The sequence below is a fragment of the Lactuca saligna genome, chromosome 3, assembly GCF_052625555.1.
Source record: "Lactuca saligna cultivar CGN05327 chromosome 3, ASM5262555v1, whole genome shotgun sequence".
NCBI classification, from domain to species: domain Eukaryota; kingdom Viridiplantae; phylum Streptophyta; class Magnoliopsida; order Asterales; family Asteraceae; genus Lactuca; species Lactuca saligna.
The window spans coordinates 43152248-43168533 of record NC_136419.1 but is presented as its reverse complement, the minus strand read 5'-3'; the positions used below and the strand labels follow the sequence as shown (position 1 = coordinate 43168533).

The following is a 16286-nucleotide window of genomic DNA, read 5'->3' as shown; positions in this document are numbered from 1 at the left end:
TAGTTAGTTTAATATAAAACTCATTTTTTTTTTCTAATTATAGAAATAAAATGGTTAGTATTAATGACCTAATATATAATATTTTATTCAAACAATAATCGTTACATATCTAAAACAAATCTTTTATATGATAAAATCAACAAAATTGCATAAAAGAGCAAATAGTATAGTCCACGACTCAATACATTGCTCGAGAGACTGAGCTTGGGATATTGAGATGGTAAGATGAGACGCGGAGGAGGACCAAATCATACTAAGTGAGCTAGGGATGTCAACGGGAGTAAACGGGGTGGGGATTGCATCCCCCGCCCCCACCCCCGAAATTTTTCTGTTCCCCCACCCCCGTCCCCGAAATTTCTAATCTCTGCATCCCCGCCCCCGCCCCTGCCCCCGTTTGGGTTGACTTTTTTTTGGCGAACGAAGGTATTGTTTATGCTAAAAAAAGTTATTTTTTGAGCTAAAAGAAACCATTTTGGATAAAAATAGTTATTTATAGCATAAGTTTATATATTTAAAATAAAAATATTATAACATCTTAAAAATGTTATACTATAAGCTTAAAAACATGATATTTAATTGAATTTTGAAAGTTCAAAATCATTGCTATTATTTATTATATTTTTATAATTAATATATATTAATATAAATAATATATTAACGGGGTCCCCATTGGGGGTTCGGGACGAGACTACCCACCCCCGCCCCCGCCCCCGAAACTAAAACGGGGGTTAACATTGCCCCCGCCCCCGCCTCCTTTCCCGATTTTTTAAACAAATATTTCCCATTCGAGATCGGGACCCCACGGGTTCGGGATCCTACGAAACTTTTTGACATCCCTAAAGTGAGCAATCGTAACGATAATTATTAAGTTATACATATTCTATTAAGAAAGAGAAATCACACATTCTGAATTTATTAAATACATATGATGTCTATTATAAACATTAATCACATATAATCATTTTACAAACAAAAGCTTTATTTGATTTAAACATAAGCAACAATAAGCTCGAATCATTACTCAAATCCATCAAATTATTATTATTATTATGTTTTGTTTGGAAAAGTAGCAAATTAATTTTCTTGGGTTGTCCCAATTTTTGAATGTGGGCTCACCGATTTTGACCCTTTTTCCTTTTTAATTTAATAATAAATCAACCGATTTGGCAACTCATCTATATCTTCTCCATCTCAATTCACAAATCTTTTATAGTACTTCGTTTCAATCGCGGTTTGTTTATGTGGAATTGCGGATTCCGTTTCTAGTATTAGGGTTTTTGTTTAATGGGTGTCGAGGGAGAGTCAACTCAAACGGGTGTCTCCACCGTTGACGGTGGCGATGCAGAAATCGCCCTCAACATCCGATGCTCTAACGGCAATAAGTTCTCGGTGCGAGCGAGCCTCGGATCAACCGTCGTCGATTTCAAAGATCTCTTGGCTCAAAACTGCGATGTTCCTGCCAATCAACAGAGGTTGATTTATAAAGGAAGAATCCTCAAGGATGATCAAACCCTAGATAGTTACGGTAAACACTTTTCTTAATCAATTCCGTTATTCGATTTGCGAAGAACTTATCGAATTTATCTGGTATAATTTGTTGACGATTCTTATATTGCTGCGATTAAGTGTCGATGTTGCCAAAAAAAGGTTATCTGCAATCTGCCTGAAAGTGTTCTATACTGCTTTATAGACCCGTACATTGCAAATCTAACAAAAGCAGTAACCTTGATCTAACTGTTGATAATCGTTTACTTTTCTGTTTATACTACTCCCTTAGTCCCTTACGCCCAAACAAAACCTATAATTTCACTTGAAGACAAAGAGAGTACTTTTTTCATCTCCAAACAAAAACAGTAACCTTGATCTAACATGTTATAATCGTTTACTCTTCTGTGTTACCGCTGTCCTCTTTTTGCTACTACAAACTGTTGATGATTTTGTTTTACTACCGAACTTTTCATTTATATTTCTATCTTGTGTTGTAGGCCTTCAGGCAGATCATACAATTCACATGGTGCGTGGTTCTGCTCCTGCTCCAGCTGATGCTCCTCCTGCCATTGGAAACCCTAATACTCCATCACTTGGTTCTCAAGGTGGTGTTCCCAACGAAGGGCTGGGCTTAGGCGGTCCTGGCTCAGGTGCACCCCTATTTCCAGGCCTTGGTTTTGGTGGACTTGGTGGCTCTGGTGCACCCTTTGGGTCTGGACTACCTGAATTTGAACAAGTCCAGCAACAATTAACCCAAAACCCAAACATGATGAGAGACATGATGAACATGCCAGCTGTTCAAAACATCTTAAACAACCCTGAAATCATGCGTGGAATGATCATGAGCAACCCTCAGATGCGTGAAATCATTGACAGAAACCCTGAGCTTGCTCATATCCTCAACGACCCTGCAATTTTAAGACAGACACTCGAAGCTGCAAGGAACCCTGAACTTATGCGTGAGATGATGCGTAACACTGATAGGGCCATGAGTAACATTGAATCATCTCCTGAAGGCTTCAACATGCTTAGACGTATGTATGAAAATGTTCAAGAACCTTTCTTGAATGCCACAACAACTGGTGGAACCACAAATGACCCTGGTTCTAATCCGTTTGCAGCCTTACTTGGGAACCAGGGTCCTGCTGTTAATGTTAACAACAACAACAACAACAACCCTGAAACAACTCCAGGCTCTGCAGCTCCTAATTCTAACCCACTTCCTAACCCTTGGGGTGCCCCTTCTGGTATAAAAGACATAATAATAAACTTCACATTCAAGACTTTTTTTCTGAAACTATTATCTTATATCTTTGTATGTTGATAATGATTAGGTGGTGTTCAGCCAACAAGGGCACCCAATGTATCTGGGTTAGGTGGTCTTGGATTACCAGGGGCAGACAGGACAGGTGGCATGCCGGACATGAGCCAGCTGTTGCAGAATCCAGCTGTTTCTCAGATGATGCAAAGCTTGCTTTCAAATCCCCAGTATATGGAGCAGGTATGTTATATATGATTGAGGTATTGAAGTTTTTTTATAGTTTTATTTTTTAATGGTGTTGGTGATATGAATTTGTAGATTGTGAGTCAAAACCCTCAACTTCGCAGTATGTTCGATTCTAACCCTCAGTTGAGGGAGATGATGCAGAATCCAGAGGTGCTTCGTCAGTTAACTTCACCTCAAATGATGCAGGTATACATGTTGTGGAGTAATTCTTTTGGTTTGTTTTTTGTTGTCTTTGAGTGATGGAAATTTGAGTTTGATGATAACTTGATTTATTTTATACAGCAAATGATGTCTTTACAGCAGCTTCTACCTCAGCTTAATCAACCACAATCAACTTTGTAAGTGGAAATGAGTTTTTTTTTTTTTTTTTTTTTTTTTTTTTTTTTTTTTTTTTTTAATTTACTGTAGCTGATTTGATCTAAGTGCCAAAATGATCCAGTTAAGTTGGTATTTATATGTATGAGGCCTGTTTCTTTTTCTAAATGACCATTTTATCCTTCCATTTCAGGAATCCTACTCAGACTGGTGCTTCTCCAGGTACAAACTAGACACCTCCTTTGTTAATAATTTTTATATCATATGCTGTTTTAGTATTATTTTAAGTTTATAATCTGCAGGATCACAAAACAATATGGGATTAGACATGTTGATGAGTATGTTTGGTGGGCTTGGAGCTGGTGGCATGGGAGTCCCAAATGTCCCTGATGGTAAGTCTGAGTTCTTTTGTAAATTTACGTTTTTACCCCTCAAACTTTTTATTATTATTTAATGATGATGATTATTGTTTTTAATTTGTAGTGGCACCAGAGCAACTTTATGCAACTCAGCTGTCTCAACTTCAGGAGATGGGGTTCTTTGATGTGCAAGAGAATATTAGGGCGTTACGTGCTACTTCGGGTAATGTTCATGCTGCTGTTGAGAGACTTTTGGGAAACTTTGGTCCATGATGGTGATGATGTGGCATTCTTTTTGTTTTATTTAAGGATGACCTGTTGGCATGTAATGTTAGTTGGTTTTTTCTTTAAGGTATTCTTTGTGGACAAAGAAAGGGAGGGAAGGATGTTGGATTTTGTGTTTTGAGGGGTGGGAGTGTGAATAATGAACAGACTAGAAAGAATTATTATGGTTGGTGGAGTTTAAATTATTGGTCTCCCTTGAACAAATCTTTTGATGTTTATGTACAAACATATTTCATAGTTTATTGCTGTTTTTATCATCTTCCTTTCCTTTATGGATTTACTCATCTTTGAAATGATTTGAAAAAGGTTCATTCCCATTTTGTGGGAGCTTTTTACTCGAATCCTTTGTAAATTTACAAGTTGTTGGTTGAACTTTTTTAATTATTATGGTTGGTCTTATAGTTTTACAGCCAATTGTTGGTAACCAACCCATATAAAAAAAATAAAGTATTATAAATCAAAATTCGTGGTTTAATAATCCAAAGGCAAATGAGTTATAATGTGCAATTAAAAGTAAACGAAACCCACATTTTTAGTTAATCGGTAAACATTGATGTTCTTGAACTAAAATATCCAATATTTGTGCATTCACCTATAAGTACTACAAATATTGAAATATACCATTTGGGATGACAAAAATACATTTCTTGGACGGGTAATTGGTTATGAGATGTAGTATGAGATCTTAAATTTTTTTTTTTTTGTGGGTTTAGCATTTGTTATGCTATTAGAGTTATATTCGTCTGATTACCCGATCTCATTTATCCGTCTTAGTTTCCGTCCTCAAGCCATTTATATTGTATAATATTTATATTTAGGGAAAATGACTTTAAAAGTAACGAAGTTTTAAAAATGTACAAAAAAGATCATTGTTTTTTTTTTGTACACAAAATACCATTTTACCGGCTATTGTAAGTTACCCGGTTTCCAAATGTTCAAAAAGTACCATTGTTGTTTTTTTAGTAAAAAAAATACCATTAATGTTATTATTTGTACACAGAATACCAACGAAATACACATGTGTTCAACTAAAACATTATGGTAACTAGGTACTTCAGGTAAATGGAAAAATAACTCAAAGTGTAACGAAGTTTTCAAAATGTTAAAAAAATACCACACTATTTGTTAATTGTGTTGTCGGATTATGTAAATTACAATCACCAGAGATCATGAACCGTTATATCAGTTCACAACAATTGTGCAAATCTCTTTCATTCTTTCACTGGATTGTTCTTATGGTAACAAGAGAAGTAAGTGGGTAATAACATTAGTTAAACATTCTTTCTTCCTGATCACATTATATGTCTCAAGCCTAAAACATATATACGTTATATAGATGCACATATTGTACATCAATGTTAGCCGTTCATTAGTGTTGCGATACAAGAGAGACACAGAGGAGAAATGAGTGTGATGTTATGCCATGAGAATTCCTAAATATGGATTTAGATACAAACTGATTGAGTGATGGAATGAAAGATAATAAACAACTGGTGTGAACTAGTACGGCGGTGACTAATCTCCGATGACTGTGTTCTATATAATCCGGAAACAACGAAGTTAACAAATTGTGCTCTGAAAAAATAACAATGGTTTTTTTTTTTTTTGAACATTTTGGAAATTTCAATGGTATTTTTTATACTAAAAAAATAATGTATTTTTTGAACATTTTTGAAACTTTGTTACCTTTTTATGATATTTTTCAGTTACCTGCAGTAACAGGTTACCCACAATGTTTTATTCGAACACATGTGTACTTCATTGCTAGTTTGTGTATAAAAAATATACTTTAATGGTATTTTGAGTACTAAAAATAAAACAATGATATTTTTTGAATATTTTTGAAACTTCATTACCTTTTTAAAAGTTATTTTTATTAATATATATGATCTTATTATTATTTTAGTATGTGAAATTAGAAATAGAAAGTTTGTTATGTAACTACTCCTTACTTTTCAAAATGAAAATGAAAATAGGTGATATTGTTTTTAGTTACTGCGCTACGACTTTGATTAGTTTATTATGAAATTCAGATACTATAATTTTTGTATGGTGATGATTATATTTATGTAACATTTGTTACAGAGATCAAAAATGTTCCAATCAATCACCAAAAGAGACTTTATTTTTTGGGAAGACATATGGCTCTATAGAGGCAACTATTTATAACACAAAACTATCACAAAACTATTGTTTCCTTTAAAATGGTTATTTTAATTGTTTTTTAGTTTTTATAATTATTGTTTTATATTTTATAGTATTAAAATATGTTTTAGTGTAATTTTTCTAGTGTGTGGTTAGGGTTAAAATGAATTTTTGTTTTACACAAAAATAGTGTAATATTTAATGGTAAGGTTGAAGTAGGTCTTAGAAATTAATACCCCCATAAATCTTAGAATACACTGGCGAATGCCATTTTTAGTAAAATTGTCAAAGACATGAAAGTGCATTTTGACATGATGGTTCGGCAGAAAACAGTTTTCCAGTGTTTACTTGCACCACATGCTTAAAATTTTATTCTAGCTATCCATATAGATGAGTTTAGCCAACATATGTCTCTTGTAGAGTATCATACTATCCTTAAATATTGGCTTATGATACTAATATTTCTAGATGACGACATATGTCTTGTGTGCCACAAGGCATGTTATCTATTTTGGAGAGCATGGAGTTCATTAATGAACTCTTGGGGTTCAAATACATGCACGGTATGGTTGTAGTCTTCAAAAGAATTGATTTTATCACGAGATATGTCCAGTAAAGCTTCTTAATAGTGTACAATGGATCATACATAACAATGTTATATCTCTAGATCTATGAATGTAGTCTTCAAAAGAATTGACTTTACCATACAAAAAGTATTAGTGACGTAGCTTGTTCCCTGTTTGTCTTATACCCACAAGACCCACAAACCTAATGATTATTTATTTAACTTGGGTACCGGAAGGGATAAAGACCGAATTTGGATACGATTATATACTAAGATTAACAGTACCTCTCAAGTAGCTCCACATATATACCATAAATGTTCAGACAGGTGAGAGCGGGCAACAAGATTTCCTGTTAATACGACATGGCACTCAAAAAACGCCAGTATAACGTCGGCTACACCGCCCTCGGCATGCGTTATCCGACGTTACGTTACTTCGCGTTTGTATGGTAATGGTTGGAAACAGGTTAATTTCGATCGAAATTCGCAACGGTAATATATTGAACCGTTTAAAAACAATCAAAAATGTAAAAAAAAAAAAACCAAATTTATTTTTTCAACTTTAACTCTAATTTTTACAGCTATATGTACATATCTAACTTTATTTTTTTACTTGCAATCCAAATTATTTCTCTCATCTTATTTTAAATCATCAAACAATTTCTCATTCCATCACTATGAATCAAAACCCCAACACTCCTCCTCCAAATACAAATACATCACTGCCTCTCGGTTTTGCACAATACGAGTTGTACACGAACATCCTCAACACTAAAGATAACCTTTTCAATCCCGCCTCACCCCTACCACAATTCCCTACAACCCTTCTACAAAACCTTTTCAACACATTCTCTACAATGCAACAAAATACCACACAACCACCACCTACGCAAGAAACGGTACCCAAGACACAAGCCAGGGGGAGCCGAAAAAAATGCTGTAACGCCCGGGTTTCAGGGCTAAGCATTTTAGATGATGTAATAGTCTAGGTCAACTAATGTAACTCTTTTTGAAGTAATAAAGATGAAATATTTGAATATTATGAGAATTATGTGTATTTATGTGCTTATAACTTAATTATAAATGTATAATTAATAAAGAATAAAATTAAGCATCAAAATTAAAGTGTGAGATAAGCCCGATATCTTTACATAAAGTTGTAGTGGTCGAAACAAGGATTCCGAAGATATAAAGAACGCCGAAATCCGAGTTATAACGAAGAAGTTATGACCCGTCGGAACCGACACGACACTAGGAAGCGTAAATAGTGAATTTATGGTAGAGAGATTTTTAGCCTTAGCGATCTAAACGAAAGTTGTAGAATATGTTAAACCAAGTGTGTCCATAAAAAAAACGCCCAAATATGACTTCGTATGAGGAAGTTATGATTTTTCAAAGTTTTGGCTTAGCAGTATACAACCCAGAGTTCGAATATTAGATCGAGCGGTTTCTAGCCGACACAACCTAAAAGAGAATCAAAGATCTCGTTAATAGTAGCGTAACGGTAAAAAGATAGACGAAAACGGACGTCGGATGAAGAAGTTATGGAATTTTAATAGACCAATCCAGTCCCGACCTGTCAAAAATATAAAATTTAAAATAAAATTCAAAATTAACCAACAGAGACTAAACGAAAGTCGTAGAGTACGTTCCCACCTACGCGTGGATATAAAGAACGTTGAAAACGGAGCTCGTATGTGAAAGTTATGATTTTTAGAAGTTAAGGGTGCAATTTGCAAAGCTGATGCATGAAATGATGACGTGGGACGATCCTAGCCTTCCCTTGCTCCCCATGGTCTCGCATCCGATAAGGACACGTCGCTTCGCATACGCACCGTGTAGATGGAACGCCCTGCGTTCGGACTCGCTTGGTCTCGGAAGCTCCACATCGCCCCATCCGAAGCGAGACACCTGTCGACCTTATCCGAAGCTACGCCCCGCATAGCTCTTCCGAACGCCCAACATTCCGAGGACCTCCGTCCTATAAATAAGGTGCGAGATTTCTCGGATTTTCACACCTTTCTTCACCCTCTCTCTAAATACTTTCTTTCTCTAACCCATTCCAACTCCCCTAAACCCTAGGGAACCCCCTAGCACCCTAAGGAATCCCCGAGGCTCCCGGAGTCCCGAGAAAAAGGGTCTTTCGATTTGGAAACGGTGCTCCAAGCAAAGTCCGGTTTTTTATAAAACCTGCTGTAAGTGAGCTACGCCTACGCTATTTTTAATATAGCTTTTAATTAACTATAGTAACATTATTAGAAACTTATAATAAGTACTTGGACTATTATTATGGGTTATATAAGTATTATTTAACGCTTATATAATAGTAATAGTAGCTACACTGTTAATTAGTCTCGGTGAATGATAGACTAAACCCTAGTGGTAATGATACTAGGTTTTGACGAAGGTAATTGTTTCAAGAGTAACGAAGCGCTGTCTAAGTTTGGAATCACCACCTGAACAGGTGAGTGCATAGTCCCTTTCATCTTACACATATATATGAAGTATTTTAATATAAATTACGTGTTATGTGTGCATATTGTCTGAATACTTGTTGTCTATGCTGGGTGAAAGATTTTTATACATGTTTTAAATGATGTAAACTGCATATGTATTTTATATCTACAAAATGTGTTGGATAAAACATGGGTAGATGAAATAGTTGTTGTGTGATAACACGGTGAAAAAACATTAATGTTGATAGTCATCTAGTCATCTAGTGGAGTATAGATGATGACCACAGACTATACTAGACAATCCAGTGGAACGCTATCAGGCTCGCAACCTGTAGGTGTTTGTGAACGATGTGTTCACCGGTGTAATCCATCCCCCACATGGTTGCCTTAAGAACATTTATTACTGAGGAATCCCCTTAGCATTAGTGTCCATCCCGACATTGATCCTTAGTCTAGGTCCCTTATGATAGGTGTTTTAGGGACGTAATGTGAGGATAACGAGAATGTGTAATCGGGTTATTGCTGGTTGATGAAATTAATAAACTTATTTATTGTGGGTTGAAAACACTATGTGCTCACCAGGCTCCCAAGCCTGATTCACTCAGTTTCATGTATCACAGGTAGTGGCGCTCGAGCATAGATGTGATGTTTTGGATGAGGGATTACGAATATAGGCCTGTAGATATGAAATAATGTAGTAAGACTTATATTGTACTTTTTATGCTTTTGATCTGTATCGAACATGACATCTCGAGTCTTTTTAATGAAATACATTTCTACGGATATGATTTGATAAATCTTTATCATATTTTATTTTGGGAACAAATTTCGCAAAACTTTTATGGAAAATATTACTCTGATTTTCAAACAAGCATAAACAAAATCGGTCTTTTTCTGTCGTGAAAATGAGGATGTCACAACGGCCAACAAAGGGAGAACATGAAGGAAAGGGAAAGCGGTTACGGTGGAGCAATTGGAAGATGAATCTCCAACATGGTGAACTGCGGAGGAAGAATACGTGTTAGTGGTGTCATGGTGTGGGACATATAAAAAATCCAACATAATGAAACGATATGAGAACGTTGCTTTTTGGGAAGCTGTGATCGAGAAATTTCGGACCATTTTGAAGAAGGATGCCAATTATCGCAATCACAACATGTTGAATAGAAAATTGACTCAAATAAGCACGAAGTGCACCAAATTTAATTCCATCTACAACAAACTTTCAGCGCACAAGCAAAATGATGCAATCGATTTTGACGTTTATAGAGCAACGATGGACCAATATCATGTCGAGATGGGTCACGTTTTCGAGCACGAAAAGATTTCGTAGATTGTTAAGAAAGACCCAAAATGGAATAAAACGAACACATTTACGGAACAACAATCAAAGAGATCTTGCGGCTTGGGTTCGGTCGACGTTTCGGATGCACGTACGACATCGACCTCAATGTGTACACGTATGAGATACCAGACGACTTCAACGACATCGAAGAGATCTCCCTGCCTTGACGACCGATAGGTTGCGATAAAACGAGACTGACTCAACGACATGTGTTGATGTATATTGTAAAAGTCGAATAGAGTGTTTTGTATAGTTTCGCATTTTATGTTATTTTACTAAGTCATTTTTATGCGAAGATAAAATGTATAGACATAGTATACTTTTTGATAGTTCCCTATAAATAAGGACTTAGGCTAGAAGTTGTAGAACGATGCTTGAACTCACTTCTGCTTAACTCTGTAATCAGACTTTATCAATATAAGATCTGATTAGTATTTACTCCCTGTGTTCATCATCTTAAATCATTCAAATCTATCTTTTCTGTTCTAAATTCTCGATAACAATTCTCATCAATTGGTATCAGAGCAGGATTCAAACTGCTTAGATCTGATTTTTGGATAAGAATCATTTGCTTTTTGAGTTACAAATTTACTCAAAATTTTCCGCGCATTTTTGATTTTGAAAATCACTTTTGATCTTCAGATATGAATTGATTCTGCATTTGAATTGTTAATTCGAGTAATCGATTAGTGATTTGTGATCAATTCGTTTGATAAATTCAGAAATTCATCAAGTTTTCAAGTTTTCAGATATTTTCTGTGTTTATCAATGGCGAACTTCAACATGAATTCAATGACTTCTTTTTCTTACTTGCTTGGTTCATTAACCAAAATTCTGATGTTAATTCCACAATACTATGATCAGTGGGCTGATAGAATGGAAGATTACTTAAATGGAATTGATGAAGAACTTTGGAAGTGTATTGATGGAACAGTACTAGCTCCTGCTAATGTTCAACCAATTGGATCGTCTGCTGCGTCTACTGATGTTGAAGAACAACGCAATCGATTGAAGAAAAATGAAAAGAGATGCATGAGAGAACTAAGAGGTGCTCTACCTCCTGTGGTTTACAATTACATTCGTAGTTGTAAAACAGCTAAAGAGATCTGGAATACTCTAAAAGAAAAATATCAAGGAAGTGAAAAGACGAAGATCAACTCTGTGAAACAGTGTCTCGTTTAATTGAAGGAATTCAGACAAAAGGATTCAGAAACTTTAGAAAGTTGTTATGATCGTCTGAATGAGCTTATGTTTCGCTGCAACAGGTATGGAATTACTAGATATACCATGGAGTTCAATCTCACTTTCATTATGAGTCTTCGCAAAGAATGGCGCGGTGTGAGCATGATGATAAAGAATCAACAATGTTTTGATACAACAACATTGAATGATCTGTACAATCAACTGAAAACACATGAATGTGAGGTCACAGAAATGTATGAAGAATCAAAACAAGCTATTGGTGGTCCTTTAGCTCTTGTTTCAAAAGTAACAGAAAATGATGAAAAATATGGTTCTGATATAGAAGGATTTTTGATGAACTCTGATGATGAAGCAGTAGCATACTATTCAAACAACAAAGTTAAAAAGTTTTTCAAAAAAGAATAGTGATGTGAAAAATGATGAAACAAGAACTGGAGGAGAAGAAAAGAAGAAAATAATGAAAACAGATGGAAAACAGAAGAATGCGAATGAAGAGAAAAAGTTAAAAGGTGATTCAGGAATTTATTGCCACTACTGCAATGGTGCGAATCATTTCGCAGCTGATTGCATGTTGCGAAAGAAAGAAGAAAAGAAAGAAAAAGTCAAAGATGAAGCTTACTATTCTGAAAAGATTGAAGAGTTACGTGCAAAGAACAAAGGAGTGTCTTTGGTTGCTAAGGGAGAGTCGGATGAAGAAGAAAGTGGAACGTATCAGATCTGGTCTTCTGGATCTGATGATGAAGAAATGAGACATCCAACACATGGAGCTATGTTCGCAAGTTTTGAGGACTGCGAAGAGAACATTTATGGGAAATGTTTTATGTCTAAATCCACAGACAAATCTCCTATGACAACCAAGGTACGTGCAATTCTTGAATCTTTTAATATTCCTTTATCTGCTTATGATGCTGAAATTGTTTCGTTTGATGATACTGTGGCTTATTTTGATTCTGTTATTGTGTCTGCTAGTAATGAAGCTAAGAAATTGAATGTGCAACTTAGTGAGACACAAAGGGAATTAGAAATAAAGAAGATCAGGGTAGAAAAATTAGAATTGCAAACCAAAAACATATATTGTGATAGGAATAATCTTTCGAATGATGTTAGATTGTTACTAGCACAAAGAAACATCTATTGTAATTCAGCAAAAAGGTTGTATGCAAAATTAACTGCTTTACATCATTCTTCTGATATTAGCAAAGAACAACATAGGAAACTTTTATCTTTTCTTGAGTATGAGCGTGAAAAAGTTGATGTTGTTTCTTATGATTGCGAAAGTACAATTGCTCAATTTGAAAAAATACCGGATGATAGATATTCATATGGTATTGTCAAAATTGATGAATTTTTGAATGCTGATGAGTTGGTTAATATTGAAAATGAAAGTCTGACAAAAAGTGAACAAGTGAAAATCTTAAAGAAAACCGAAAATTCAACTCTTACTTCGCAATTCAATTATGCTGATATTGATGAAAATTGTGATAATGTGAGTGAAATCAGTGAAATTGAAGAAGAAGAAGAGATTGATTGTTCTCAATTGTCAATCGTTAATATCACATCTAAGATCAAAGGTAAAGAAATAGTAGTTGATTCAATAGTAGAGGATAAAGTTGATAAATCTTCAACTTCGCAACATTGTAAGTTTGATAATGTGGAAGTTGAAAGCTGGAAATCTGATGATACTAATGAAAATAAAGAAGAAAAGCAAAATTCAACTGAAACACATCAAAGGGTTGTGGTTGATCAAGTGTTTGAAAACACAAAAGAATTTGACAAAGTTTTAAATGACAAAGGCGCACATTATTTGAAAACCAATATAGTGGTATATCCAAATTTTGTATGTACTGATAAAACTATTTTTCCAAATCAAGTTTTTATCACTACTGGAAATACTGAGAAAATTCATCCTGAGTTCAATAAAATGGTTGAAAAAGATAATCAAAAGTCAACACCTGAAGGTTTCTTCGCAAATCAAAACACAGTAGAAAACAATTTAACTCAAAATTCTTATGTGTTTCAAAAACAAAAATCATTACAAAAATGGGTGGTTAAAGGTGAAAAATCAAACAAACCTTTTGAAAAAGTTGAAAAATCAAAGGTAGAAGTGAAATTAAATTCTCAAGAATTCAAATTGATGGTTGGATCTTATTCAAAAGAAAATAATGTTTCCAAAAGACAAGCAAGAAAAGCAATATTTTGGCAAGTTGTGAATAATGAAAAACAACAAATTTCAAAAACATCATCCAAATTTCAAGATAAAAACACTAACACAACTTCGAGTTTTCAAAAACAAACAAATTTTGTTGATAAAGTTTCATATATTCGCAAATATGACAACAATAGAAAATTTGAGAATTCGCAAAAATTTGCAAATAATCAAAAGTTTCCAAATGTTGATAAATTCACGAATAATTCATCAAATTTGAAGAAATCAAATCAAGTCAAAGAGAAATTTTCACCACAACAACCAAATTTTCCAAATCCTTCAATATCATCAAAAACCAAAGTTTCATACATCAAAGGAAAGACTGATGTAAATATGATCAATAATTGGTTTGAAGGGAAAGGAAAGAAATATCAAAGTGCAAAGTTTTCAGAACAAGAAATCAAAAGTGCCTTTGATAAGTTTGCAAATAATTCTTCAACTGCTAGTACATCATCCCATAATTCGCAAGTTCCGGTTCAAAAATGGAAACCAGTTATCAAACATGCGAATGTTGTTGAAGGATAAGATTACAATCAATGCGAATCCAAAACTAATGAATGACTATATTTCAATATCTAGAACTGATGATGCTGATATAATGGATTCAGTAACAAACAAAGTGAAAACATGGTTTTCCAGTTCCAAAAAGTTGTTTCATTCTACTAATGATGGACCCAATAAGTCTTGGGTTCCTAAATTCTTTCATTAAATGCAGGTGTTATGTGATGAGCAATATGATACAAAATAGTATATTGATAGTGGTTGCTCTCGCCATATGACTGGAAGAAAGGAAAACTTACGAGATTACCGAAGCTTGGAGAATGCTGGAGTTGTCAAATTTGCGAAAAAGTACGACTGGTGGATGTCAATTATTGGATGGGAAGTTGGTGAGCTGGCAATCAAAAAAACAAACTTGTGTGGCTATCTCAACTGCTGAAGCAGAATACATCTCTGCGGCTGCTTGCACTTCGCAAATCATATGGATTCAGAGTCAACTTCGTGATTATGCAATCAACATGAAAAAGATTCCTTTGTATTGTGATTCACAAAGTGCAATTCGCATTTGTCATAATCTAGTACAACATTCAAAGACAAAACACATTGCTCTTCGATATCATTTTATCAAAGATCATGTGGAAGATGGGAATCTTGAAATTCATTTTGTCAAAACAACTGAACAACTTGCTGATATTTTTACAAAACCTCTTGATGAAAAATCATTTGTTCGAATTTTAGCAGGTTTGGGGATGCTAAATGCGAATTCAATTTCATCCACACAAGAATAAATGTTTTGTTTAGAAGATGCGTTCACATTGTTCAGAAGTTACTGTTCATTCAGAGGCTTCGCATCCATATCAATTCGCATCTGTGGGTATATTAACTTAGGAAAGTTTTACATGTTGCTTTCTTATCTTTTGAAAAATCAAAAATACAAAAAGATTTTCATTTTTTTTGAAAAATTAAAAATACAAAAAGATTTTCATTTTTTGTAATTTTCTTTTGAAAAATCAAAAATCCAAAAAGATTTTATTTTTTCTTTATTTTTTCAATTGTGTGCTAAGACGTTACTGCAGGGCTAGAATGCGAAGTGGTCATACATTTTGTTTCTATGGGAAGGTATAAATTTTTTTTAGACTAGTTAGGATGTCCCTAGAAGCATGCTGATGTATGTAGACCAAAAGCCTCGACATGACTCTATGTGTGCAAAGAAAGCCTTGATGACATTATCATATGATAATTTCTACCCATAAAGGCTTATATTCGTATAAGTCACAAATGAGCTGCCTTACTCTTCTCAAATGAGTTAAGAGTTTTCTGTTTTGTCCATTATAACAGAGGTACACTTCGATTCTCATCCAATCTTTTTAAACCAAACAATTCTTTCAATCCAATATTTTTTTTGAAAAGATTTGTCCTTGAGGTTTTTGATCAAACCAATCAAAACTTAGACGAATCACAAATCTGTGTTAATGACCTATCATCATGATTCTGTGATGAAAGTGAAACCCAAAAATCATACACCTTAAGGAATTGACGGGGAACTTTGTTCCAGATTTTTACGAAACTTTTGTTTCTGTATCAAAATTTCGAAACTTCAAATCATATTCAATTCGCATGTGTGGTCTTGATCAAATATTTCGAACCCAGAATGTTTGGTTACTCAACAAGATCCAGAACAAAATTTTCATTTGAATATGATTTCAGTGTAAGTTTCATTCGCAAATTCTTGTCATGATAAATATTTTTCCAAAACCAACTTGTCACTGACTACACTGGTCAAACAAGTAATTTCATTTACATTTTCTCACCTTATGTTAAGGTTGATATGTAATGAAATTTCAAACCAATCCAAAATGACTTTTAAAAAGAAGCCCTTCGATACTTTTCTATAAGTATTCGATTGTCATTCAC

The 16286-nt window shown here is 34.4% G+C and overlaps 1 protein-coding gene across 1 annotated transcript; it reads left to right on the top strand.

Moving 5' to 3' along the window:
• The first annotated feature begins 1176 nt into the window (after positions 1 to 1176).
• LOC145036096 (ubiquitin domain-containing protein DSK2a-like) lies at positions 1177 to 4211 on the top strand. The gene is made up of 8 exons (XM_078984573.1): positions 1177 to 1525; positions 1986 to 2735; positions 2823 to 2989; positions 3068 to 3181; positions 3278 to 3333; positions 3504 to 3532; positions 3613 to 3702; positions 3794 to 4211. The coding sequence occupies exons 1-8, from the start codon at positions 1285 to 1287 to the stop codon at positions 3940 to 3942; spliced, it is 1596 nt and encodes a 531-aa protein (XP_078840699.1). The 5' UTR covers positions 1177 to 1284; the 3' UTR covers positions 3943 to 4211.
• The last annotated feature ends 12075 nt before the right edge of the window (positions 4212 to 16286 follow it).